Genomic DNA, 26,610 nt, shown 5'->3' with positions numbered 1-26,610 from the left:
AGTCTGTTTTTCTTGGTGCTTTTTCAAGTCTTGTTAATCTTCTTCCTGTTTTCCTGAGAGGAGCTGTCAAAAATATACTTACTAAATAACTAAACTCTATGATTGGAGGAGGGAGGAATTCTTTCTAATTTTGTCTTTATACTTTATACATATGTATACATACACTTTAATATATGTAATGACGTTAAGATTACTTGTTTTTAAATGCGGTCATTTTTATTGATTTGTATTCCTCCTGTCTTTCAGCTCCTGATGATAATTCATTATTGCTGCTGCGGGCAGAGTTGTATTTGATCATGAAGAGCTATGAGCAAGCTCTCCAGGATGCCAGTGCAGTTTGTCAGAATGAACCTCTCTTGATTAAGGTATTTGTATTTGTTAGCTTTGGAGATAATCAATGTGAAGTTTATATGATTTTCTTAAAAATAAAAGTAAGATTATTGTGATCAGGTACCTGTAGACAAAGTATGTTTCCCTCAAATTACTGTAGCCTACATTTAGCAATCCTCACCTCATGCTAAAGCAACCTGATTTAAAAGACTAAATCTCCAATTGAATTTAGCTGAGAAACACTAATTTTGATTACACTTAATAGATATTTAGCTGAATAATATGCTGGCTGCATTGAAAAAATATATAAATAAAATCAAATTTTATAAAGTTGTAAGTGAAGAAAAAAATATTTAAAATTGCAACATCAATAGGAAGATCACATAATGATCCTGGTTAGCTGTTGGATCCTAATATGCATATGAACAAATCAATGCTATTGGTGAAAGAGTTAACATTTTGTGTACATTTTACACTACTTTTAGTCTCTGTGTTTTGATTGGAAAGGTTTAATATTTCTCTCATGACAAAAAACGAACTTTGCTGATCTAATAATGATAGCTTAAGTAGTACTTAAAGAAGTTTAAGAAGCCAAAGAATAAAAGCTTTTTCATGAATCTTTGAATGTTAAAGTTTTGAAGAACTTGTGATGGAATTACCAGCTATTGCATGCTCTATTAGTCAGTAAATAATTAAAAATATTTATTCTGCTCTATTACTTTATATCATCTTTGTTTTAGAAACATTAAAGAGACATTAAGCCAGGTTAGTAGACAGGCTCTGGGAAGCCTGCCCTTTTCCCTCCCACCTTTTTTTTTTTTTTTTTTTTTTGAGGTGGAGTCTCGCTCTGTCACCTAGGCTAGGCAATTGTCCTGCCTCAGCCTCCCGCGTAGCTGGGACTACAGGCACCTGCCACCACACCCAGTTAATTTTTTGTATTTTTTAGTAGAGACAGAGTTTCACTGTGTTAGCCAGGATGGTCTCAATCTCCTGACCTCGTGATCTGCCCGCCTTGGCCTCCCAAAGTGCTGGGATTACAGGCATGAGCCACTGTGCCCGGCCTCCCTCCCATCTTTTAAAACAAATATTTTCAGGTTAGCCTGAGTGTCAAGTTCAACCTAGGAATAAGCCCAAGGATGGAAGCAGATGTTTGTTGGACTAAGCTCAGAAATCTATTTTGTTGCTTGTTTGCTTCCCTTAAAAAGAAGTTTAGACTCCAATTTCAAATGCCTTTTCTCCTATGCCTTCATCCATTCTTCTTTAATATTATGTTTTCAATTGACAAACAAAAATTTGTATAATCTATCAGGTGCAATATGTTGATTTGAAACATGTATACACTGAGAAATGGCAAATTCAAGTTAATTAACATATGTATTACTTCACATACCATTTTTGTGGTGAGAACACTTAAAATCTATTCTCTTAGCAGTTTTCAAGAATGCAATACATTGTTATTGACCGTAGTCAACATATGGTATTGTAATAGATCTCTTGAACTTATTTCTCCTGTTTGACTGAAATTCTGTATCTTCTGACCGACATCTCCCCAATTCCTCTCCCCTGCCACTCTTCTTCTGAGTTAATTTCTATCAGTAATGATCAAGCCTTAGTTCTTATGAATTATTACTATTATTTCTGACTGACAGCAGCCCTGCATTGACCTCTGACGCTAGATTCCTCTCCATAGTATTATTCTTTGAGCTAAAAACTTGACAGTGTGTCTCTGACGAAAGACAGACTTAATTCCTACAGAGGGACGTGGTTAATTGTAACTTTTCAAGGGAGGCAGCAAATGAATATTTAGTGTATGAGGTGGTATGAGATGATGGCCATATCTGCAGGGTCTGTTGCAAACCTGTGGACCTCAGTTCTTGACAGATGCCCAGTGAAGAGAAGCTTCAGCCAAAACATAGTTTAATAAGTAAGTTGAAGATAGTAAAAGATATATTCTAAGTTTATTATTGTAAGTAAGGACTGGGGAAGAAGTGCTACTGGAAGGTAAGGCAAGGGGATGGGCAGTAAGTTCACTGAGGAGAGGACTAAGGTGGCTGAGTGCGATCAAGCTGAGATGGAAGCTGACTTAGAACCAAGCACTTCGAGAAGCATGTCTAGACCCTCAGGGGAGTTGGGTTACAGCAGTGCGTCTTATTTAAGCAAAACTGCCCTTTCAAGCATCCGGTCACAGCTAATATTCATCATGGCTAATGATTCAAAGCTTGTGGAGCAACTGGAGATAAGCCATTGCCAGCAAAATATTTACCCGTTTGCAGAAATAGATACAGGCACATGATCAGTTTGATCTTACCCACACAGCAAACCTGTAAGACTTAAAATTACTTAAAAGCCAGTTAATTTATTCAGTTAATAAATATTTATTGACACACTGTGGTATCAAAACTGCAAATCTTGATTGAGATTCTGAGCACATGTATGAAACACTTGAAACTTTACGTGAAGTTATTTGTGCATAGAAGACAGTATTATTTTCTCAGAACTTTTGATAATCGAAGCAGATTTAGACACTACTGAAATATGAAAGTTGGGGACTTTCATAAGGCCTGAAAGGGGCCCTAGCAACTTTATATTCTTACTTTTGTACTTTTCCTGACCAGTGCAGTGGGTCACACCTGTAATCCCAGCACTTTGGGAGACTGAGGCGGAAGGATCACTTGAGGTCAGGAGTTCAAGACCAGCCTGGCCAACATGGTGACACCCCACCTCTACTAAAAATACACACACACACACACACACACACACACACACAAACGAAATAGCCAGGAAAAAATTAGCCAGGCATGATGGTGCACACCTGCAATCCCAGCTACTCTGGAGGCTGAGGCAGGAGAATCACTTGAACGTGTGAGGTAGAGGTTGAAGTGAGCCGAGATGGCGCCACTTCACTCCAGCCTGGGCGAGAGAGTGAGACTCCATCTCAAAAAATAATAATAACAACAATTTTGTACTTTTCCTTAAACAACTTTTCAAATGATGTAAGATTCAGGCTCCACCAAAGCGGAATGTTTTGTGATTCCGCTTTTGTGAAAGGAGAATAAGAACATGAGTCAAACTTCACATTTATTGTCAACGTAAAGTCCCATAGATGAATCACTGATTATCTGAAGTGTATTTGAGACTTCAGGGAGCTCAGGGATGAAACTGCTGATTTGTTGTGTGAAATACTCATGTCTTTCGAAATGGCTGCTCTTCCCGAGAGCTGCAAGGTAAGCGATGTGGTGAATAGACAGTTAGCAAACATGAGGAGACATGCTGGTGCTGGAGCTGGAACCTGGGCACTATCAGAAGAGTCATGGTATTTAGAACAGTGGAGAGACAAGTGCAGTAAAATGGGACCTGAAAATAGACCTTCACATGTACCCGTTAGTGGCTACCAGTGTTCTGGAGAAATTTTAGTACAGAAATGATAAAAATGACAGTAACAGGGGTAGTGGTTTACTCCTGGTAACAGTGAAGGAGTGAAGTAGTCATGTGCATCCAGAGGGGAAAACAGTTATAAAAACTGGATGAAAAAAATAAAGACACTATAAAGCCTCCAAAAACAGAAGCTGGAGGAGAGTTTCCAAAAAACCTGCACATGAAAGGGATGAGAATTGTGTGTGGGTTTTTTGTTGGTTTGTTTTTGGTTTTGTTTTTTTGGTCCCTGAGTTCTCTCTATCTCCACAGCTGCAGCTGCAAAAAAAACAGTACTGGGACAAGCACTCAGCATCACCACCTAAAAGGACCAGGAGTTCAGAGTTCTAACAGAACAGCTGAAAATTAGGGGGAAATCCCTAAAAGCAGAGAAATCCCAGAGTGGATGATTCCCAACTCTGGCCAAATCTTGGCTTATTTCCAAATTTCATACGCATCAGGGAGAACCACAAGGCTTAAAAAGGAGCTGTGGAGGTTGGGTGTGGTGGCTCACGCCTATAATCCCAGTACGTTGGGAGGCTGAGGTGGGCAGATCACAAGGTCAGGAGTTAGAGACTAGCCTGGCCAATGTGGTAAAACCCCATCTTTACTAAAAAATATAAAAATAAATAAAAAAATTTAAAAAATTAGCCATGGATGGTGGCATGCACTTGTAGTACCAGCTACTCAGGAGGCTGAGGCAGGAGAATCCCTTGAACCTGATTGTACCACTGCACTCCAGCCTGGATGAGAGAACAAGACTCTCACACACACACAAAAAGAACAGTCAATTAAAATTGTCTCTGAGAGGGCCCAGATAATATATTTTCCACAAAGAGTCTTTGAAGAAGCTATTATGAATAAGTTCAAAGAGTTAAATTGCAAAGGATTGAAGGAAAATATGGTACCTTTGACTCAAGAGCAATCTCAGCAGAGAGATGGAAACTGTAAAAAATGGAAATTCTGGCTGGGTGTCATGGTTCATGTATCTGTGCCCAGTGCTTTGGGAGGCTGAGGCAGGAGGATCACTTGAGGCCAGGAGTTCAAGACCAGCCTGGGAAACGTCGCAAGACCCCATCTCTACAAAAAAAATCAAAAAATTAGCCAGGCAGGGTGGCATGTGCCTGTAGTCTGAGCTACTCAGGAGGCTGAGGCAGATTGTTTGAACCCAGGAGTTAAAGGTCACAGTGAGACGTGATCATGCCACTGCATTCCAGCCTGGGCAACAGAGTGAGACCCTGTCTCTAAAAAAGAAAAAAGAAAAGGAAATTCTAGAAATAAAAATTATCAATGCTGAAATTTAAAATTTCTAGGTAGGCTTAATAACACATTATACATAGCAAAATAATCAGTGAAATTGAAGATAGATCTATAGAAACCTTATTCAATGCAAAGAACAGAAAGAATAAAGATTAAAGAAAAATGAAAAGAATCTTGGAAACTTGTGGGACAATATGAAGTGGTACAATATATGTGCAATTGGAATCCCAGAAGAAGACAGAAAATGTTTGGCAAGAAAAAAAAGAAGAAATAATGGGTAAAAAGTTTCCAAATTTAGTGGGAAACATTAATTTTAGACCCAAGAAGGTTAATTCAAGTTATAAGCAATGATAAACTCAAATCATAATCAAATGGCTAGGCTGTAAGCCAAAGATAAAAGGAAAGTCTTGGAAGCAGTAAGAAAAATGACATGAAATGAGAATGAGAAAAATGACATACAGGGAGATAATATTTATAGTTGTCATCTCATCTGAAACTGTGGAAGCTGGTTGACATTGGAACAACATATTCCAAGTGCTAAGAGAAAGTCTTTCAACTATATATAAAACAGTAAAAAAAGAAACAAAAATAGTATTTTTACAGATTTGAGAAAATACTGTATTCATAAGATGAAAAGAAAATGCCATGGGAAATTACTGATCCGTATTGTGTTTTGTTTACTTTTATTGTGGCACTTAGTATATTATGATTTGTATTGTAATTGTTTTTAGTCATGTCTGTCTTAGCTCATGAGACTGTAAACTCCTGGAAGGCAGGAAGATGGTAGTGACCTGTAATTGCCGAATGAATTTAAAATGGATAGCCAGTTTTCTCTCAGCACATCCCTTAGAACTCCTTTTGTGCAGTATATTTCACGTATGGTAGCTCCTGTGTTCTGACTGTAGATTGTATTTATGAGCTATTGAAGTTTGCTAAGTTTCCAGGGTGAGAGAGACAGTAGCGATAGAGTCATCCTTGGTGGGTTTTGTTTATTCTAAGTAATGTGAAACTAAAACAAATTGTTTTAATAAATTTGTTCAGGGAAGTTTGTATTCAAGTATGTAATCATGCTGGGTTTTAAAAATGTATACTTTGTCTTCGGTGAATCTAGGGACATCAAGTAAAAGCTCAGGCTCTTTCTGGATTGGGAAGAAGTAAGGAAGTGTTAAAGGAGTTTCTCTACTGCCTTGCTCTAAATCCTGAGTGTAACTCTATGAAGAAAGAAGCACAGAAGGTAAGAGTTGTGTTAAAGGACTTTCTCCTTCAGGTCTTATTTATAGCCTTCATGTCCCTGCTGAGTAACCCTTGCCTGTGAAATAAACAAGAAATATAACTCTGAATGTGCGTGATGATGTGATAAAAAGCCCACGGCAGTAATTATAAGGTTCATGCATTGGATAACTTCTAGGGAAACATTATATTTTGTCCCTGGGTAAAGCAGAGTGTTTCGTGAGACAGCGTAAACATGCCTTGATTCTGTTGACATAAAGACACATGTGAGACAAAGCAAGGTTATTATAGTTTGTGTAGAAGCTTTATAAAAGACATTATGATATATGTAAAATGTATCAATTCGGCTCTATAGGGTGACCTGTGATTTTCAGCAAAGCTTCACCAGCATAATGCAGAAATATCTGCTCGTTTACGCATCATCCAGTCACACTGAATGTGAAAATCTATCCTGTTAAAAAGCTTATACAATGGTTACCTGATATTTACTTAGCACTTCCAATGACCAGGAGTTTTTATATTTTTATGTTTGTGCTTCCCTGTTATAACGCTGTTTATTGTCAACTTCTACCCTATATTTACTCTGTAATTTTTACTTACCTGTCTAGTTCTATTTTCTGGAGCAACAGAAAATGAATCAGTTCTTCCTTGTACAATTCAAACCACATAAGATGTTTGAGAACAGCTATTATCTTTGCCTTAATGTCACCTTGTGGGTCAAACATTCTTTTCTCACAGACTGGCGTTTCTAAGATTTCCTCTTCTGGATGCATTCTAATATACCCTGTATTTTAGCATCTACATTTGACAGCCACGGTTGGTGAAATTTTACCTTCACTTGTGTTCACATTAGGGGCATGTTTATTTTTAAGTACCTAACTCATCTTTTTTTAAAATAGGAACTTTATAGTGATGTTGTTTTTTATATTCTTCTCTTGTGCAGTTGAGTGGTGTTAGTCCTGTTCAGTTGTCCTGACAGTTGTTCAATTGACCAGTGTCACTCATTGGTTTTTGGCCATCATTTCAACTTTTATCTAAATAATATTGCATCTTCAGCCTGCTGTTCAGCTATCCCTGCCTGCTTTGTCCTATATGGAAACTTCCTAAGAATCTTAAAACATATCTCAACTGATTCTCATAACACTTTTCTGAGAAAGTCAGCCCAAGGTCAAAGAGATGAAGTACATTCACCAAGGTTCCTGGACCAGGGTTTAGGTCTTGTGGGTTGTTGTCTACCTGGAGCTTTTTCAGACATGGTGTTTTCCCCTGGGCATTCTATGGCTGATAGATACCTTGTATCACAGAATGTACCGAAAACAATGTTAGCCTGTTCACATGAAATGTGACTCCATCTCCAGCAGCTCTGCTGAGGCTACTCAGAGCTGGGGCTGAGGACATTGATGACCCTGCTGAGAGTGGTGGTGTGCATTGCTACAGGGCCATGGATTCTAGTATCCACCTTGAACCAAGAGGAACAGTGGAGAGTGGGAGGAGTCTTTGTTTAGGTTTCAGTCACTCCTTTCTGCTTTCCTCAAACCTTGGATGCAGCTGAGGCCATGAGGACCACAGGACCATTTGAGGGTCTGCTAGAATTGGGTGTCAGCTACAATGCCTAACTGGCCATTGCTGTCCACCGTTCCCCTGCCCCCACCAATGCCACTCCCTGGTTCTTGAACCACAGTTATGGCCTTTCCCTCTCTCTTCCTTTAAACTTCTTTACAAGGTGGCTCTTCTGGTTCTCATAAATAAAGCAGTTATGAATAGTAACCTCAGCCCTGTAGGTGATCACAGCTTAGATTTAATTCAAGGCCCCCAGCAACCTTTACACTCCCTTTCTCTCTTATCTGTGTGGCTTTTAGGGGAGATTTTATGTAGTGTGTAAGGACCAGGTAGAAGGAAGTGGTAATGCTTTTATTTCGTCATTGGGAAGTGTAAGACGGAAAGGAATTGGAAGCTAAAATAACTTAATACATTGACTCTGGTTTCAAAAATGTTTGGATTTTAAAAGGTTGGCAGTTAAAATTATTCTTTTCATGTTTTAGGCTTATTTGGCCTCTTAGTTTCCTCTGAATCTATAAGACATGCTATATTTTCACAAAAGTGTTTTAAAATATATATTTTTTCTTTTCTTGGCAATTTTATAGGTAATGTGTGAAGTGCTGTTTTCAGCTACAGAAAATGTGCATGAAAATTTAACATCTTCCATCCAAAGCAGATTAAAGGCTCAGGGTCACAGCCACATGAATGCCCAGGCTCTGCTGGAAGAAGGTGATGCAGGGAGCTCGGAGGTATGACGTGTGTGTGTTTGTCACAATTCTCTTGATTAAGCTTTATGTAATTGCTTCCTTTTAAATAATTACAGATTATTCACACATTATGGCATTACGTTAGTTAGACATGTTTCTCAAGACCAATTGTAGCTCCTTAACCTGGGAGTTGGAACTTTTACATGAAGTCTGTGGAAGTAATGAAAACGATTAAAAATTGAAAGAAGCTTTGGAACACCACCAAATCACGCCAAATGGTTTGGCTTGGAGAAAATAAAGCAAAACGATGATTTGAATATGACATATGATTTTATGTGTGTACGTGTGCGTGTGTACGTGTGTGTGTGTGTGTGTGCGCGCATCTGTGTGTAGACAGATAGACAGATAGATTGCATGTGAAGATAACTTTTCACTTTCCCAGCTCAGGAAGAAGTTATCCTGTATTTTACTGTGAAAAGAATGAAGCTCATCTTAGAAATTAATAGATGAAGCCAATTACGAAGGAAGAGTATAAGCCCTTTTTTTTCCCCCAAAGATTTCTGGTGCAGGCTACTGCATTCTTTTTATCTTATGCTATGATTTCTTTAATATTCAGGATTCCTTTTTTTCCTACTTAACCAGAATTCATCTGAGAAATCTGATATGCTTGGAAATACCAATTCTTCAGTTTTGTATTTTATACTGGGTCTACACTTTGAAGAGGATAAAAAGGTGTTAGAAAGCATCCTTCCAACAGCACCCAGCGCTGGCTTAAAGAGACAGTTTCCAGATGACGTGGAGGATGCACCTGACCTGAATGCCCCTGGAAAAATTCCCAAGAAAGGTCAGTGAACTATTTTCATCAGGCAGTTCTGTGACTCCAAAGTGATAGAATGCTAGCTAGTATTCAATATATTTAAAAATTTTTTACACCATTTAATATTAGTAATGAAATGATTATATCAGCTCTAAGATTATAGAGCATTTTAGATGTTTTATACTGCAAAGACTTCATAGTCAAATATAGCAGGGAAAATTTAGCCAAAATTTTAAATTTTATGCATGCTTACCATCCAGATAAATTATTACTATATGCTATTAACTGGACAGGAACTATTTCTGCCCAATGTGATTTGTTACATTGATACAACACGTTTGGTCCAAAGGAAATACATTTCTTGCATGGTGTTATTCACGTGCTTAGGTGTTAATTACAGCGTTTTAAATTTTTTCACATTCAGATCTCTCACCTCAAAGGAGCCCAAACTCTGAGACAGAAGAAAATCAGGGGCTTTCGCTTGATGTAACTGACTTTGAGTGTGCCCTCTGCATGAGGTAGGATGGTACAGAATCCATGCAACTGTTTTAAAACTTCAGCCTTTCTGAAATGTATACCAAAGTGTAATGGGCTTTTTATTATCAGGGAAACTATGGAGAGCTCAGTAATAGTTCATTTATTTTCTAAAGATTTGAGAGGATATAAAATGGAAGTGCATGCAAGTGTTTTCTAGAACAGTAAGGGGATTGCATAAGGAATCCTTCGAAAACCAATCCATGATTTGAAAGTCTGTCCTGGACATTTCTGGCTGAAAATAGATATTTTCTTCCAGGTTGCTCTTTGAACCTGTCACTACGCCCTGTGGACACACATTTTGCCTAAAATGCCTTGAGCGCTGCCTTGACCATGCCCCACACTGTCCTTTGTGCAAAGACAAACTTTCGGAAGTAAGTGGGTTTTGGGAAATGATGGGACAGCTCCTCCTCTCATCCCTTGGTGGATGCGTATTCCCTGTCTTGCATTGCTTCCCCCGCCCAGTTGTTAAAGAAAGTGAGATTTCTCCAATCAAAGATAGGTCTTTTCTCATCTCTTTGATTGATCAAGAAATACACAAGGAAGGTTTACACGCAGAAATTGCTAAATGTTAAGGAAAGTTTTAGGTAGAAATTTTAGTTGAGATAGATTGAAAATAGCTAACATTATGAGCCCTTACATTACGTTCATTGTAAATGGTTGGGACATTGTCATGGTGCACTTAATGTGCTCCAGGAATTCCCTTTTTCATCTTGAGAGTTTTTCGTAGGATTGAAGACTTGATCATTTCTGACCACTGGTGAGTCCCTTTAGGGCTTTTACCAGTTGTCAGTTATTATTGTCTTTGGTCTGAAATCAAAACCAGTAAAAGTCGGGTTCCATGGGGAAGCTATTTAATGATATTTAGCCCCAATATAAATGATTAAATCCATTTACTTTAGGCATGGTAAATACAGTGAAGAATAGTTAAAAGCTGGACCTTCTGATCAATTTCTGAAATAGCGAATCCATGTCGGCTGTATTAGGCTGTGGTCCCATTAGCGCCATTAACTTTCTATGGAGCAAGTCATATAACATCTTAAGGCGGTGGGGAGTGTCTTCCTTTGTTCTGCATTCATTAAATGAGACTGGTAACATTTGCCTTAATTACTTTCCAGAGATTAAATTTATTGCATGCATTTTAAGTAGGATAAAGTTTTTTTCTTTTTACAAATGTACAGCAAAATTTATTTTTTAAATCTGATGTGATAAGAGGAGATATTATACTTCAGTGACGTTTTAAATAATTATAACCTTGAAAATTTACTGCCAAAACATTTTTAAAATAACTAGTTACAATTGAAACCATTTTCTAAAACATTTTATGTACATACTTGCTTTATTAAATTGCATGCATACTGAATCTTTTTAAAGTCCTCAGAGTTCTCATAAACATCAATTATTGTGCTGTGCACTGTGTGTCACAGTGGTGGCTATGTTCTCAGTCTGCAGAGCTGTTTTCCTTGGTGGCCCCTGTGCAGTTTTCCTCCAGGCATTTGCTGTCTCTTCTTGCTAGTAGATGCATCGGACCCATTGCCTCTTGTTCTGGTGCCTGCCTGGGCCAGAACAGGTCATCTGTTCTTACAAGAATAAAATGCATGTATGTGTGAGCCCTGTTTACAACACAGACCTTACTCACTTCCGTTTCAATGCTGCCTTGTAGGGGGCCGAGTGAAGAAGTGATAGCTGGAGGTTGGCACTAGAATAGAAGCTGCTTAAGTACTGAGGCTTCCTGTGACCTGTTTTCCCTGTATTTCCAGGGACCAGCACATTCACCAGAGACTCTAGAAGTCTTTGTTGAATGAATAAATGAATGAATGAATGATTACATGCAAACTATACATGGATTACTAATGTTCCAGAAATTAGAAATTAGAATACTGTAAAATGAAATAAAATCCAAAATTATAGTTTTGTCTTTCTTCAATGCAGAAGTCACATCATGTGCATAGATGACTTTGCATGCACTACCAGGGACCTGAATCATCAATTACATAGAATCTACAGAACCCTTGGTTAGCGTCATGCCAAGTAGAACACATTTTATTATGTTACTCTTCAATAAAAGGACATCGTAAAGCATTTATTAAATACCTGTGTCATATAATAATGACAATTATAAAGCAGTTTTGTGAATGAGGTGATAGCGTGTTTCTCTACCAGTTACCCTGTGATGGTGGTTCTCGAATGTAGGTGTTGCCAAAGTTTGAACTCCTGGTCCTCAATCACAGCAATACATTTAGCTTGTTTCACACCAGCTACAGGGAAACCTGGTAGCATGCGAAGGACTAACCCAGCCATGGTGTGTTGGAAATACGTGGAGCCATCCCAAGCCCAGAAATGCAGCAGGCCACCAGAGAAAGCGCAGAGCCCTGAAGCTCGCCAGGCCTGGGGTTCTTGTATACCATGGTGGCTCGGCACTGACCCCTGACCCTTTCTGAATCACAGCTTTATGAGCACAGTAGAGAGAACAACTATAGTATTATACTGTTTTCAGGACCGATGAAGCACCTGCAATGGTCCTGATGTGTATCAGAATGTCAGTGAAAAGAGCTACTATATGCTAGTATACATGGCTGCAATAAAACAGTGCAACCTACCGAACTACTACTCTGTGTGCACACACGCACACACACATACACGCACACACAGAGTAGTAGTTCAGCCACATTGTGGCCCTTCTACCCACCGATCCCAGCACTTTCTTGTTCAGTCTCCTTCCACCTTCCCTCACATCCAGCTTTAATCTGTGGTCCCTCACTTTCTTTCTCAACCCTAAAAAAGTTAGCCTTTGCCTTTTACATGCATCCTGAGTAACACAACAAAGCCAGAAAAAAACACAACGTTGAGAAGATTGGTGTCAGTTTCAATGAACAATTTTAAGTCTTAGACTCAAAACATGAGTAATCATTCTTACATTCTTTCTCTAGTAGTTCCAGTTCTTCACTCTCCAAGCTGATCATTGCAAAAGTCTCTCCACTCCCAACATGCCCTACTTCACTCCCTCCCCTCTCACCAACATCAGGGCACTTGGTTGAAAATGTAGATGCTGCCAAGATTGAGTTGCCTCATCCTTTGCCCAGGTGAACGCCTCCTCCTGGTCTTTTCTCACAGTGGAGGGGCTGTCCGGGCTCCTGGCACAGGCTAGCCCACCTCCCTCTCCATCCCTGTTCCTTCTTACCTGCTCAGAGATCCTTCCCGCCACCTCTTTGTTCACCTTTTGACTCACGGAAGCTTCATCATTTACAGTCAATTACCATACAGTATCATTTGACTATTTTTGTTTGTTTGTTTTTGTTGAAGTTATTGGCAAGCAGGAACTTTAACATAACTGTTCTGGCCGAAGAATTAATATTTCGTTATTTGCCGGATGAATTGTCTGATAGGAAGAGAATTTATGATGAAGAAATGTCAGAACTGTCAAAGTAAGTGCTCCTGTTATGTGTCCTTGGTCTTAAGTTCAGATTGAAATTTGTCAACTTCAGATTCACCTCAGATTTTCTTTTCATGGCAGAGAACTCTCTTGGTGTGTAAATGGAAACAAATGTTAGTTGTAAAGTATTTTTGGAAACATAATTGCAAGAACTTATAAGAATTTTTTTCTTTTTTAAGAAGGTATTTTTACAGTGTTTTAACAAAATTATATAGTTGCTTTTTGTATGTAAATAAGTGATACTGAATTTTTCAGGATTTAAAAAGCAAAGAAGGCTGGGTACAGTGGCTCATGCCTATAATCCTAGCATTTTGGGAGGTCAAGGCAGGAGGATTGCCTGAGGTTAGGAGTTCAAGACCAACCTGGCCAACATAGCAAGACCCCATCTCTGTATTTAAAAAATTATTTAAAAATAAATAAAAGGCAAATATTATAAATGTATTTGTTACTGATGAACTGTACACTTAAGAATAGTAAATTATATATTTTACCTCAAAAATTGTTTTAATGTAATATCTGCAAAATGGAGTAAAGTGAAGCACAGTTTTAAAAAGTGGAGAGAATGAGAACTAATACCCAGGATTGCGAATCATGACAGGCTTGACAGTTTTCATCTTTTAAAATGGCAAAAGTTTTGTATTTTAGTAGCGATCTTATCACTCTTCCACTCTTCTATTTAAAACTCATTGCCTTTGAGTACTATGTAGTTTTTGCTTTTATTAGAATTTTTTTAGAGTGCTTAAAAGGTGTAACTTTTCCAAGCAAAGTAATATAATTCAGCATCTTCTTTCTCAAGTTAAATAAGACAGATTTGTCAGGAAACCTGGGTGGGCAGAGAATTTTCACATGCTATGGTCCTTGGCTTTCTTGTTTTGTAGAGGGGAGAACTGAGGTTGGCTGGCTTTTGCTGTTTTGGTGGCCAGTACTACCCTCTGATCTAATAGCTCATGTATCTGAGATAACAACATGTCCCCTTACTTCTGCAGTCTGACCAGAGACGTCCCCATCTTTGTGTGTGCCATGGCCTTCCCCACGGTCCCATGTCCACTCCACGTCTTTGAGCCCCGCTATCGGCTTATGATAAGAAGATGCATGGAAACTGGCACCAAACGATTTGGCATGTGTTTATCTGCTGAGCACGCAGGGTAAGAACTGTCAGCATTCAAAGGGTCCTAATGAAGGGCAACGTTGGACGTTTTTCTTGCAGAATGATTTAGGCTGATGCTTGAAAACCTCCAGTGGCTCCCATTACATAGCAAAGTCCAAGTTCAAGGCTGCCCACAATGCGGTCCCATCCCTTTCTAGCCTCGCTGCCCACCTCTTCCTTTCAAGCTAGTCCAGTGCCGTGCTACTTGCCCTTCTCTTGTGACAGCTCATGCTTCCACACCTCGGTACTTCCCTCTGCCTGCAATTGTCTTTATCCTCATTTATATGTAAACAGATCTAGTCCAACTTTTGAGGTCTAGAAAAATTGCGGCTGGACTTAGTGGCTCACGCTTGTAATCCCGGCACTTTGGGAGGCTGAGGTGGGAGAATCGCTTGAGTACAGGAGTTGGAGACCAGCTTAGGCAGCATAGGGAGACCCCATCTCTACAAAAAAATTTAAAAAAGAAAAATGTCTATATCCTGCACAAAGCTTTTTCTCTATCTCTACAGCCAAATCATTTTCAGTCTCACAAAAACACACTATGCTTGGTTTTCCCCTCCCCTCATTTCACGTCTTTGTCCAGAGAGGGTGTTGGAAGCCAGCAGGTTGTTCCCCTCTGTAGACTGATGTGGGGACTCGGGACCCTCCCATCCCTTAGGGCCTTGTCAGCCCTTTGTGGTCATGATGAGGTCACTGCATCCAAATGCTAGCTGTGGAGGAGGCGCACGTGCTCTTAAAGGACTCTGGAGAAAGGGGGCTCCCTCCTGTTGTAGCCAGCTCCCTCCTGCTGCAAAGGAACCTGGCAAATATAGTCCACCCACGTGCCCAGGAAGAAGAGGAGTCTGCATTTTTAGGGCCACTCAGAATTTTCTACCATAAATACCTAGGGACAGAGCTTTTTAAAATATGTATAGGACCTTGATGGAGAAAATTCTGAAACTTGAAAGATATTCAAGAAGTTCTGAATCAATGGAGAGAAATGCCGTGTCTGTTGGTGCACAGACTCGATGTTGTAGAGATTCCACATCTACCCAGTTCCCCAAATCTAGAGTAATTTCTGTCAGCATCTCCAGGAGGCTTCTTCATGGACTTGCTCAAGCTGATTTTAGAATCCATGTGGAAAAGCAAAAGGCCAAGCCCAGATCCGGCTGAACAAACAGGAGAACATTCCTATGATATCAAGTTTACCAGCCTTAGTGAGTAGACCAATGAAACGATAAGGTAGAGATCCAAAACAGGTCCACTCATATGTGGACGCCAAATTTATAGACAATTGTATGAGAAAAGGCAAACTACTCAATAAAGGGGGCCCGAAAATTAGTGGGTAGTCCAAATGAGAGGGGAGAAGAAAACTTTACCTTATGCCATAAGTAAAAAATAACACGTTTGTATTCCTAATGTGAAATGTGAAAAACAAAATATGAAAACATTTAAGAGGAGATATTGGGGACCGCCTTTATAATTAGGAATGGGGAAAGATTTTTTATACAAGGTGCTGAGAATACATAAAAGAGGGAGAGATTAGTAAATTAGAATATATTAAAATTTGATTCATCTAAAGTCAGCCAAGTGAAAAAATAAGCTATAAGAGTTCCACGTGCACTGAGAATATAGAACACTGAAAAGAATGTTATTCCCATCCAAACAACAAGAAAAACAAGAAAAAACAGATAAACCACAAAACATACACTCGTTGAAGCCATCAGAGAGTGGAGGTTGCTCAGGGTAACCAAACAAGATCCCACAGGGAGAGAGGAGGCAGAGCCCAGGAAGAGACATAAAAGCGTGTAGGAAGAATTCAGCTAATTTTTTTTTTTTTTTTAAACAAATTGCCAATGACCTTGTGTGGGCTGGCATCAGAGTGCAGGTCTGGAGAGCTGCACTCACAAAGGGAGTTTGCATCACACACAGGCTCTTAACCACAGATAAGAGGCTCCTTGGTGAGTCATGCCCTGCAGCGAAGCAGGCTCAGAGGAGCTGACATTTATTTGGAGGCCTCTGCTGGTTGCTGGGGGCATTCAGTCCTCCCTTGAAGAGGAATCTTCAGGGCGCCTCCAGGTTCACCACACTATGAATGAGATCATCCTGTTAGATACCAGGAAGAGACAGTCTTATTAAATGTATAAGTAGAGGCATCCAGGTGGCAGTTTGAACCATCGCTGCTCTTTAGTTTGAGGGATGTGTAGTAAAGCTGCTCATCATGAGGACTTTAGAATCACACTGCCATGAATTCTCATTTCGGCTCTGAATCTCCCTGTGGCCTTAGAGAAGTTAATTCCTCTGAGCCTCCGTGTTGTGTGGGCTTGAATTAGTATATATTATAAACTGCTGTGTGTGGTGCTTGGCATGTGGTAGCGTGAGAATATCACTGGGTTACGGGTGATAGTTACAATCAGAGTGTGGGTAAGAGCTGGGGAGAGCTTTGGAATGAGAATAGCCATATCCTAGAACACCATCCTGGGGAGTACGGAGCAGCAGGGACATGCAGAGGTAGGGGCTGCGAAGGGCTGGGCTGGTTAGAGAGGGTGCAGGAGAGCAGAGGCATTGGCTCAGCAACAGTCTGCAGGGCCGTGCCTTAGGGAGGTCAGACAGGAGCCTGTCCAGTGATCTGAGCAATTCAGAGGGCTTCTCTGACTACTTTTGGAGGTATTTTAATGGAGCAGTAGGATATGGAGGAGTGAAGGGGAGGCAAGGAGATGAAGGCAGTGGCTGGGGACTGCTTTCCACAGCACTTTGGTTGGGGAGGGCAGAGCTGGCAGAATTGGAATGAGGTGAAGACCTTGTGGGCAAAGGTAGGAGGGAGGAGGAGCTGAGTGCCTTTGAAGGTGGAGGACTCGCTGCCCCAGCAACCAGCACCAGCAGGGGCTTCCAAATAAACGTCAGCTCATCCACGCCTACCTCACTGCAGGGCATGACTCACCAAGGAGCCTCTTATCTGTGATTAAGAGCCTGTGTGTGATGCAAACTCCCTTTGTGAGTGCAGCTCTCCAGACCTGCACTCTGATGCCAGCCCACACAAGGTCATTGGCAATTTGTTAAAAAAAAAAAAAAAAAAAAAAAAAAGCTGAATTCTTCCTACACACTTTTGTATCTCTTCCTGGGCTCTGCCTACTCTTTCCCTGTGGGATCTTTGTTTGGTTACCCTGAGCAATCTCCACTCTCTGATGGGTTCAAGAGACATATGTTCTGTGGTTTATCTGATTTTTCTTGTTGTTTTTCACATTCTTTTTAGTGTTCTGTATTCTCAGTGCACGTGGAACTCCTATCGCTTGTTTTTTCACTTTGTTGACTTTTGATGAATCAAATTTTAAGTGTGGGCTTGAATGCATATGTATTGTAAACTGTTCCATGTGGTACTTGGCACGTGGTAGCATGAGAATATCACTAGGATAAGGGTGATAGTTACAGAGTGTGGGTAAGAGCTGGGGAGCGCTTTGGAAAGCCGAGTGTGTGCATGGCACCAGCTGGGCAGTCCTGATGTTGCCCCGCCAAGGTGGCTGAGGAGCCACATTTGAGATTTCATCTCTTCCCATCTCTCGAGTCCTTCCCAAAACACTAGCCCGTTGGAACTGCTAAGGCACTAGTCCTGTCTCACCCAGAGCCCTTCCCCTGCAGCCACCATCACCACTATATTTAGCATCTAACAGAAGTGACCATGTGCACGTGTCTCTTAGCGACAATAACCTTGCTGGTCTGATGTGGAGACACTGTTTTGTGTGGCTTTGTATTCCTTTTAAAAGAAAACTCTCATCCAGAGAAAAATAAAGGCCCCCTGCATTTTAAAAATCACAGTCATTTCTCCCAACCGTCTCTTCAGGCTTTCAGAATATGGATGCATGCTGGAGATTAAGGACGTGAGAACGTTTCCCGATGGAAGTTCTGTTGTAGACGCGATTGGCATCAGTCGGTTCCGAGTGCTTAGCCACCGCCACAGAGATGGCTATAACACAGCAGACATTGAGTATCTTGAAGATGAAAAGGTAAGGCTTATTGTACTGGTGTGTTTTGTAGAGGTCTGTCCTCTTGTTTCCCTCTTGCATTGTGGAAAAGCTTTGTCAAACTTGTACTGACAATATTACTTAAGTCCTTAATTCATCACTTAAATTTGTTTGTTTGTTTGTTTTTGAGTCAAGGTCTCGTTCTGTCGTGCAGGCCAGAGTGCAGCAGCATGATCTCAGCTCACTGCAGCCTTGACCTCCCAGGCTCAAACGATCCTCCTGCTTTAGCCTCCCGAGTAGCTGGGACCATAGGTGCACACCACCATACGTGGCTAATTAAAAAAATATTTTTTGTTGAAACTGTGTTTCCCAAGCTGGTCTCAAACTCCTGGGCTGAAGCAGTCCTCTCACCTCAGCCAAAGCGTAGTCGTCCCAAAGCGCTGGGACCACGGGCATGAGCCATTGCTTTCGGCAGTTACTTATTTTCTCAGTGGATTTTTACCTGAGTTGGGAGCTGGTACAGAAATCTCCTTTAAAAAAAATGATCTAGCCAGGCATGGTGGCTCAGGCCTGTAATCCCAGCACTTTGGGAGGCCGAGGCGGGCAGATCACAAGGTCAGGAGATTGAGACCATCCTGGCTAACATGGTGAAACCCTGGTTCTACTAAAAATATAAAAAATTAGCCATGCATGGTGGCGGGCGCCTGTAGTCCCAGCTACTTGGGAGACTGAGGCAGGAGAATTGCTTGAACCCGGGAGCCAGAGGTTGCGGTGAGCTGAGATGGCGCCACTGCACTCCAGCCTGGGCGACAAAACAAGACTCCATGTAAAAAAAAAAAAAGACAGACCTTATTGTACTTAGGCAACATGTAAACCTGCACATTGCAAAATAGGCTTGTGATTTGCTACTGGCTGCTCTAGCCCTGGAGCTGGCAAACTTTTTCTGCAAAGGGCCGGATAATAAGTACTTTAGACTCCACAGGCCTATGGTCTCTGTCAAAACTACTCAGTTCTGCCCTTGTAGTGCAAAAGCAGTCATAGACAATGTGTGAAGGCATGAGCATGATGGTTTTCCATTAAATGTGATTTCTGGAAACATGGTGGTGAGCATGGTTTGGCTCAGGAACAGCAGTCTGTCAGTCTCTGTTCTCTAGATTGGTATTAATTCAGAATGTGACAGAATCTGCAACTTAAAAATACCTCCCAAAGCTAAATATAAAAGACTTGAATTTATTACCCCTTAAGAATGTTTTCATGTGTCTCATAGAAATATCAGACAAAATAATTGTCAAAATTATAATAATTTTGTCAAAATAATTTGACAAATTAGCAAAACATTTTGAGAGATTCTCCAGCAGACTTACACAAGGATGTCCATAACAGTCTTACTCCATTACAGCCCCAAACCAGGAACAGCCCAGGTGCTGATCACACTTGAGTCAGTAAAAACACTGTGGTCCATTCATGCAATGCGATACTACCTGTTAATAAAAAGAAATGAATCACTAGTGCACAAAACAATATGGATGACTCTCATAGACATTATGCTAAGTGAGAAATGCCAGACGCAGGATGAACACATACCGCGTGGCTTCATCTGCAGACTTCCAGGAACAGGCAAAACTAGACTCTGGGGACAGAAGTCAGAAAAGGCTTGTGGGGTTGGCTTTGTAATTGACTGGAGGGGGCGGTGAAGAATCTTTCTAGGTAGTGGAAATGTCTATCTGGTTTTGGGTGATGGTCAGGCTGGTGTATACAGTTGAGAAATGCTGTATACGCTTTGAGAAAACTCTTTGAGCTAAATAAGATCTATGCACTTTTTGGTCTGTCAATTATACTGCAGCGAGAAATTTTAAAACACTTAAAAGGAGGAAATCCTTGGAATTGTCGTATTCCTCTTTTAAATTCTTTGGTTGACATTTGGAAATGTGGAAGTAAGGGTACATAGCCACCCCACATCACACTAGGAGTCATTTTTGGGGCAGTGGTGTACACTTAGGATTTGTGAATGGAGTCATACCCAGGACGCTGCCTCTCTGCCTCCTCCAGCTGCGGTTTCTGGTCATCCCAGTGCAGAGGAGCAGAGCAGGGAGCTCAACCCCCAGACTGGACCAGAAAGCTGGGTTTCAAAGCTACGGCTGAAAGTGATAATCTTCAGGGTCTCTCTGCGGGGTGGATAGACCTGACGGCAGGGTTTATTGACTGTTGTTGTAGATGACAGCTTTTCATAGTGTATGTGTTTATTTTAAAATGGGGGCTTAAATAGCTGCAACATGAAACAATTTTAGCTTGCTCTTACAAGAAAATCCTCTATCACATATGAATATTTGATTTGTATAAATCAAATTGAGGGTGATATATGCATTACATTATAATTTCTCAGCACGCTGTAGTTTTTGTAGGTACTGGAATTTTATAACAGGAAAGGACTTTCATGGTTTATTCCCGTTATACAGATGAGAAAACTCTGCCCTCACGAGGCTGTGAGACTGGCTGGATTCACACAGAAGAGTTGGTGATAAAGCCAGAACAAACCCTGGTCCCGTGATTCCCAGTTCCATGCTCTTCCTCCTCTGCCAGGTGTTCCTGAACAGGACCGAGGCATAAGTTAATGATAGACCTGACACTGACAGTGACATAGGGACCAGAGGCCAAGCTTGGTCAGTCTAAGGTGCTGTGGCCGACAACAAGCTGGAGTCCATCAGCCCAGGCCCATGTAATGAGGATAGTCTTGCCCTATCATGCCTTTAGGAATATAGTTTGGTGATATGGAATACAATTTTTAAAATGTCACCCTTTGACTTGGTAATTCTGTCAAGGTCTCTGGAAAACTATCCTGAGGAAACCATACCTCCCTCCCTTGTCAACAAACAAAACAAAACGAAACAACTTTTGCATAAGTGTTTATATTACTGTGTTATTTTTAAAAATGAAAAACTAGGCTATTCTAAATAACTTACGTGAATAGTTAAGTAAGTTGGCATGTATCTCAAATATAAAATTGCATGCAGCCATTGAAAATTATTCAAAACTACATGAAACATGCTTATATTATGGTATTAGGAGAAAAATCAAGATACAATTGATAGATTTCAAAAAAATGCAGATTTCTATATTGAGCATGTACAATTTTTGTGAAATTGATGAATTATTAAAGTGCTAAATGCCACAAATCCACTTAGTGGCAGTGCAGAGGTCGCTCACTGTGTTACGTGCATTACCATGAATGGGTCATACGGCCGTGCCTTTTTCCCTGATCAGGTGGAGGGTCCAGAGTATGAAGAACTTGCCGCTCTCCACGATTCCGTGCATCAACAGTCTGTTTCCTGGTTCGCGTCTCTCCAGGATCGCATGAAAGAACAAATTTTAAGTCATTTTGGGGTAATGCCAGAAAGAGAACCGGAGCCTCAGGTATGCTCTCCTTTTTCCTTTATAATTCTGTTATTTCCTGCTGTCGTGTGCTGAGCCATCGTTCTGGTGGAGAGCCTGGCAGTACAATGCTGGGTATACCCCAGTGTGGTTGCTTATGAACCAGTTCTTCTACTAACAGCCCAAAGGAGCACCTACTGTGGTAGCACAGGACTTGTGAAGCAAAACAACAAAGGCTTTCTAACAGAACATAGTTTCTTTTCTAACGACAATCAATTTATTCTGCTTGACTGTCAGCTTCTGCAGCCCTTTCCTTCTTTCACTCACATCTTAAAATGTAAGTAGTAACTTTATTGTATTGGCACGAACACTCCACGTTCAGCACATAGCATTGCCTTGCACCTGGTACACAGATGTTGAATAAGTGAAGAGAAAAATCCCATTCTTCTTGTGACATTAGAAGCATGACTTCCCTGTCCTGTAAGGACCCTGCTGCCCAGCTGTCATGGGCTTTCTCCGGTGCTCCCTACGAGTACTCTTGGTGACGCTGGTTCTTTAAGCAATGAATGAGCTTCAGGTTTGTGGAGCATTTCTAAGCTCAGGTGGCCCCTCCTCTGCATTAGATGGGAGAGCCAGGCTGAGCTGGTTTAAGATTGTGCCTGAGAGCGTGTACCTCCCACCTGTACATGGATGCCCAGCGTGTACCTCCCACCTGTACACACAGTATGGGAGGGAGATTGGTTCTCAGCTGGTTTAGGGTGATGTGAAATGTCTTTTGTGTGTTTCCCCATCCACTTTAACTTTTTTTTCTCTATCTCTTGGAGCTTCTATCTTTTACCCCCTGCCTGAATTCTTTCTTTTCCAAACACAGAAAAATGCTTTAACTGCCAGAAATAGCCATTAAGTCCTTTCTGGCTTGCCCTTTTTGCATAAGCCTTTGTTCTACAATGTCCTGGAACTCAGATTCAGAAAACATGGTGGTTAGACTGACTTGCATTAGGATATGAGTCATTCTTTTTCTAGGAGTTTTTGTTTATTAACCAAATTAATCCATCTCTACTTGGCAGGTATATTAGCTTCCTACTACTGCTGTTAAGAAATTTCACGAATGTGGTGGCTTAAAGCAACACATATGTATTATCTTCCAGTCCTGGTTCTTCAGGCCAGACTATGATCTGGGTGATGGCAGCATGCGCTCCTCTGTGGACATTGTCAGGAGAGTCTGTTTCCTTGCCTCTGCAGCTTGTAGGGGCCAGTGGCAATCCTCGGCTTCCTCCCTCCATCAGAGCCAGCAATGTTGCTTCTCTCCGACGGTCCTTGCAAAGCCACATGTCCCTCTGACCACAGCCCAGAAAGGACCCTATATGAACACATTGGGCCCATCAGGATAATCCCCCCATCCTAAAGTCCTTAACTGAATCACATCCTCCAATTCCCTCTGCCATATAAGGTACCATATTCCCAGGTTTCAGGAATTCGAGTCTTTGGGGGAACCATTTTTCTGATGACTACAGAGGGATTTTAGGTAATACATCGATTTTTATATGAGGTCCTTCCCATTAAGCGTGCTACTCAGTTTTCTTCTTTCTCTGCGAGATGAGGCGGGGAAAAGAGTGTGACTCTGTATAAAAGGTTGTTTTCTCCGTCTGTGCCTTTCTCCCTGTGAAGGGCAGGTTGATGTCTTCCTCACAGTGACTTGGGCTACCCCCAGTGAGCTTTGGCCACGGTGCTATTCCTAGTCCTCCAGTATCATCTACCTCACCGTAAAGTAAGGCGACTCCAGAGTCCACCCTCCCAGCTCTTATTGGCATCCTGCACATTTTTGAAGGAGGAATAGAGTTAGGAATCCTAGACCCTGGAAACAAAAAGGCCTGGATATCTTAGTTCCAATACCAAGAATATTGAGAACAAGTTTATGATTGGCTTTTGCCTAGCACTTAGCCCAGAAGTACTCTGTTTGATTATGTGAAATAAATGTTTTTTGGTGGCATAATAATTCTTATGTATATAATTTGTGATAACTCTTACATATGACATGCATACATATATATGTTTCATACACTCACTTGCCACATTGAGTATGTCATTCAAACTTGTACACACACTTTTAGCACTCACAGTATTATGCTTTATATGGCATGCTTAAGACGTAAAAAATAATAACACGGAACATTGGAAAGTGAAGGTTAAAGTGATGGTCTTCTCCTCTGACCAGTGTGTACTTTTAACTGAAAGCTTGAGAGACCAGAAGCAACTGATGCATAGAATCTCCCCGTGGAAGATGCTTCTCTTTTCAGGCTTTTCCTTTTGTGGTTCCCCCACCTCTAAATGTGTACCGTAAAAGTAAACTACGTGTTTTGAGAGCTGAATGAATTGTGAAGTAGCTCTAAAATACAAGGTGGCATTTAATTCTTGCTCACGTGTCTGTTGGCGGAGCAAAAGACTGTGTTGGGGAACAGGCTTGCATTTTCAGTGTTAATCTTGCTCTCCTCTCATCTCTTTTGCAGAGTAATCCCAGCGGCCCTGCCTGGTCCTGGTGGATCCTGGCCGTGCTGCCCCTGGAGCGCAAGGCTCAGCTGGCCATCCTCGGCATGACCTCACTCAAAGAGCGGCTCCTTGCCATCCGACGGATATTAGTCATCATCACGCGTAAGATGAATAGTCGGCAAGAGCTGGCTAATGCCAGGGAGAGAAATAATTGATTTTTCTCTCCGTCAAGGTTTCTGGAAGCCCTTGTACTTTTATAAATGTCAGGCATGGACGAATAGCCGTCCATTCATTGTGCTTTGTCAAGTGCTTGTGGATAAGGTTCCAAAATGGGACGCTTGCCAAACATTGAGTCCTCAAAAATGACAATTCTGTGTCTGGTGGGATCTGATCTGTACAAGGTTAGCCTGAAGTCTGAATGGAGCCCATAGTTGGGGAAAAAAAAAAAAACCTAAGAAAATCTCTTGGAAGCAGGTGCTTGGGGAATGCAGTTCACTGACAGCACAGGACCCTGCAGATGGTTTACATGTGGTTTAGGTTTCACGAGAAAGAAGGATTCCCTTCCCAGTCAGTATCTTGCTCTGCCAGATGGTAAAGGCATACTTTAGTGTGTAGACAATATGGGGAACCACGTTTTTATCTGGAAGTGGATTTCTTAGAACACAGGCTGACCAATACTACGCTTAGGCTTTGCGTGTTGCTGTGAAGTTGTCTGTGAAACTGAATAATCACACCATTGTTCAGTGCAGGAGCCCAAACTAGTCCTTACCCAAGAAGTAGTAGCCACCGGATAGAACTGTGTTTAACGTCCTGTTGTAGTCCCAGGTGTTGTAAATTGCATGTTGTAATCAAATGAGTGTCAAAACATAAGAAAGTATACCTTGGATATAGAAAAACCTGAGAACAGTATAGTTCACTGGAGGATATATATATATATATTTACACACAATAAAGTGAGCAAAAGTGAGTTAAAATTGTATATGCATTGGGATGTCAAACATCAAACCACCAAGTGCAAAGAATGCCTTGAAAGTAGAACCTTGTCTCATTGCTCAGTGGTTGCTAAGCCTTCAGGAAACAGTCATCTTTTTCTGTTGGGATTTGCATTAGAAATTAGCCCCGTCCATAAATTTCAGTTTACTCTCCGTTTATTAACATACAAGGACACTAAAAAGCTGCCATGCCATGGTAAATCTGTCTGTTCCAGGAAAATAGATCAGAATATACAAAGGGAGGATGGCCGGTATGGGATGTAAATATTCAGTAAGTTTTTCTCCAACACTAACCTAAAATTATCTTTATTTTTTTGAAAGAAAGTTTGATGGTGATCAGACCAGGTGTTATCTGTTAAAGGACAGTAGTGTAATTTCCATCGTGTAATGCACGTTGGTGATATTGATTGGAATAACTGAATCTGAGATACTCATATGTTCTCTCTGGCCCAACCAGCTGGTACATTTAGTTGGCTTCCTCTGTGAGGTGGGTGTTCTTAACCAGAGGGTCACAACCACTAAAGAACACATCACAGCTGCCAGTTTTGCTTTGTTCATTGAAGGTGTATGTGATGTTTTAGTTTTAAAATATACATATCTCATAATATACAATATTGGTGGTATTTCAATCCATCAAGCATTTTGTTGAAAAGATTTTATAGTATTATTAATTTTTCTTTTAGTTTTCGGTAGATAAAACTCAGTCTCATCATGGAAGTTAGAAAATACCAGCATCACTTAATTATAAGGAGAAAATGAGAAAGTATTTTCCAATCCAATGTTTCAAGTGCCTCACTTATTGTGAATCTCAGATACCATCTTGAGATGGTTTAATGGCAGTTTGGCCAAGTGATTTCTAAGAGATTTTATGAATTTATGCATCAACAATAGTATTCCGCTTTCTTAGGCATTATAACCTAACCTGATCATTTGATTGGAATAACTGAATCAGTCATTGATTGGAATAAAATAAAACAAAATGCATCTCACATGCCCGAAGACCTTTACCAGAAGCGGTTCGTGAAAATCGATGTGCATTGACCATTCTCTGCCTTTCCCTTTTGGAAAATGTTTTTGTACCTTCATATCACAGCTGAATAGTTGTCATTGCTGTTCCCATTTGGAGGTGTCTAAATAACCACAGTGTGATCACAGCTTCTCCACGAGCCTTCCTGAAGTTTAGTTGGTAAGCTTGCTACACCATTTGGAACCTGTTGCTTTCTCTTCCTCACTCTTTAAGTGTCATAAGGTCACACAGTTCTTAGAATCAGAGCTATTCAGTTATTTCTTCACCATTCTGCCTGGCTTTCTGAGTCTTCTCATTCTGCGTGTTATGTAAAAGCCTGAACAACAATGATGACGCAGACGAGAGCACCACACACTTTTATTTTTTGGTAGAGAGGTTTTTATTTTTTT

The 26,610-nt window shown here is 40.8% G+C and overlaps 1 protein-coding gene across 1 annotated transcript; it reads left to right on the top strand.

Annotated features, from left to right (window-relative positions):
- On the top strand, positions 1-25,181 carry LONRF2 (LON peptidase N-terminal domain and ring finger 2). Its single transcript, XM_011956573.1, has 12 exons — positions 1-15; positions 247-365; positions 6,113-6,235; positions 8,376-8,519; positions 9,120-9,321; positions 9,719-9,812; positions 10,088-10,202; positions 13,132-13,253; positions 14,248-14,406; positions 18,226-18,388; positions 21,608-21,757; positions 24,223-25,181. The coding sequence occupies exons 2-12, from the start codon at positions 297-299 to the stop codon at positions 24,415-24,417; spliced, it is 1,536 nt and encodes a 511-aa protein (XP_011811963.1). The 5' UTR covers positions 1-15; positions 247-296; the 3' UTR covers positions 24,418-25,181.
- The last annotated feature ends 1,429 nt before the right edge of the window (positions 25,182-26,610 follow it).

Source organism: Colobus angolensis, unplaced genomic scaffold, assembly GCF_000951035.1.
Source record: "Colobus angolensis palliatus isolate OR3802 unplaced genomic scaffold, Cang.pa_1.0 Scaffold42, whole genome shotgun sequence".
Taxonomy (NCBI): domain Eukaryota; kingdom Metazoa; phylum Chordata; class Mammalia; order Primates; family Cercopithecidae; genus Colobus; species Colobus angolensis.
The sequence above is the reverse complement of the archived record's forward strand: the minus strand, read 5'-3'. Positions and strand labels throughout refer to the sequence as shown.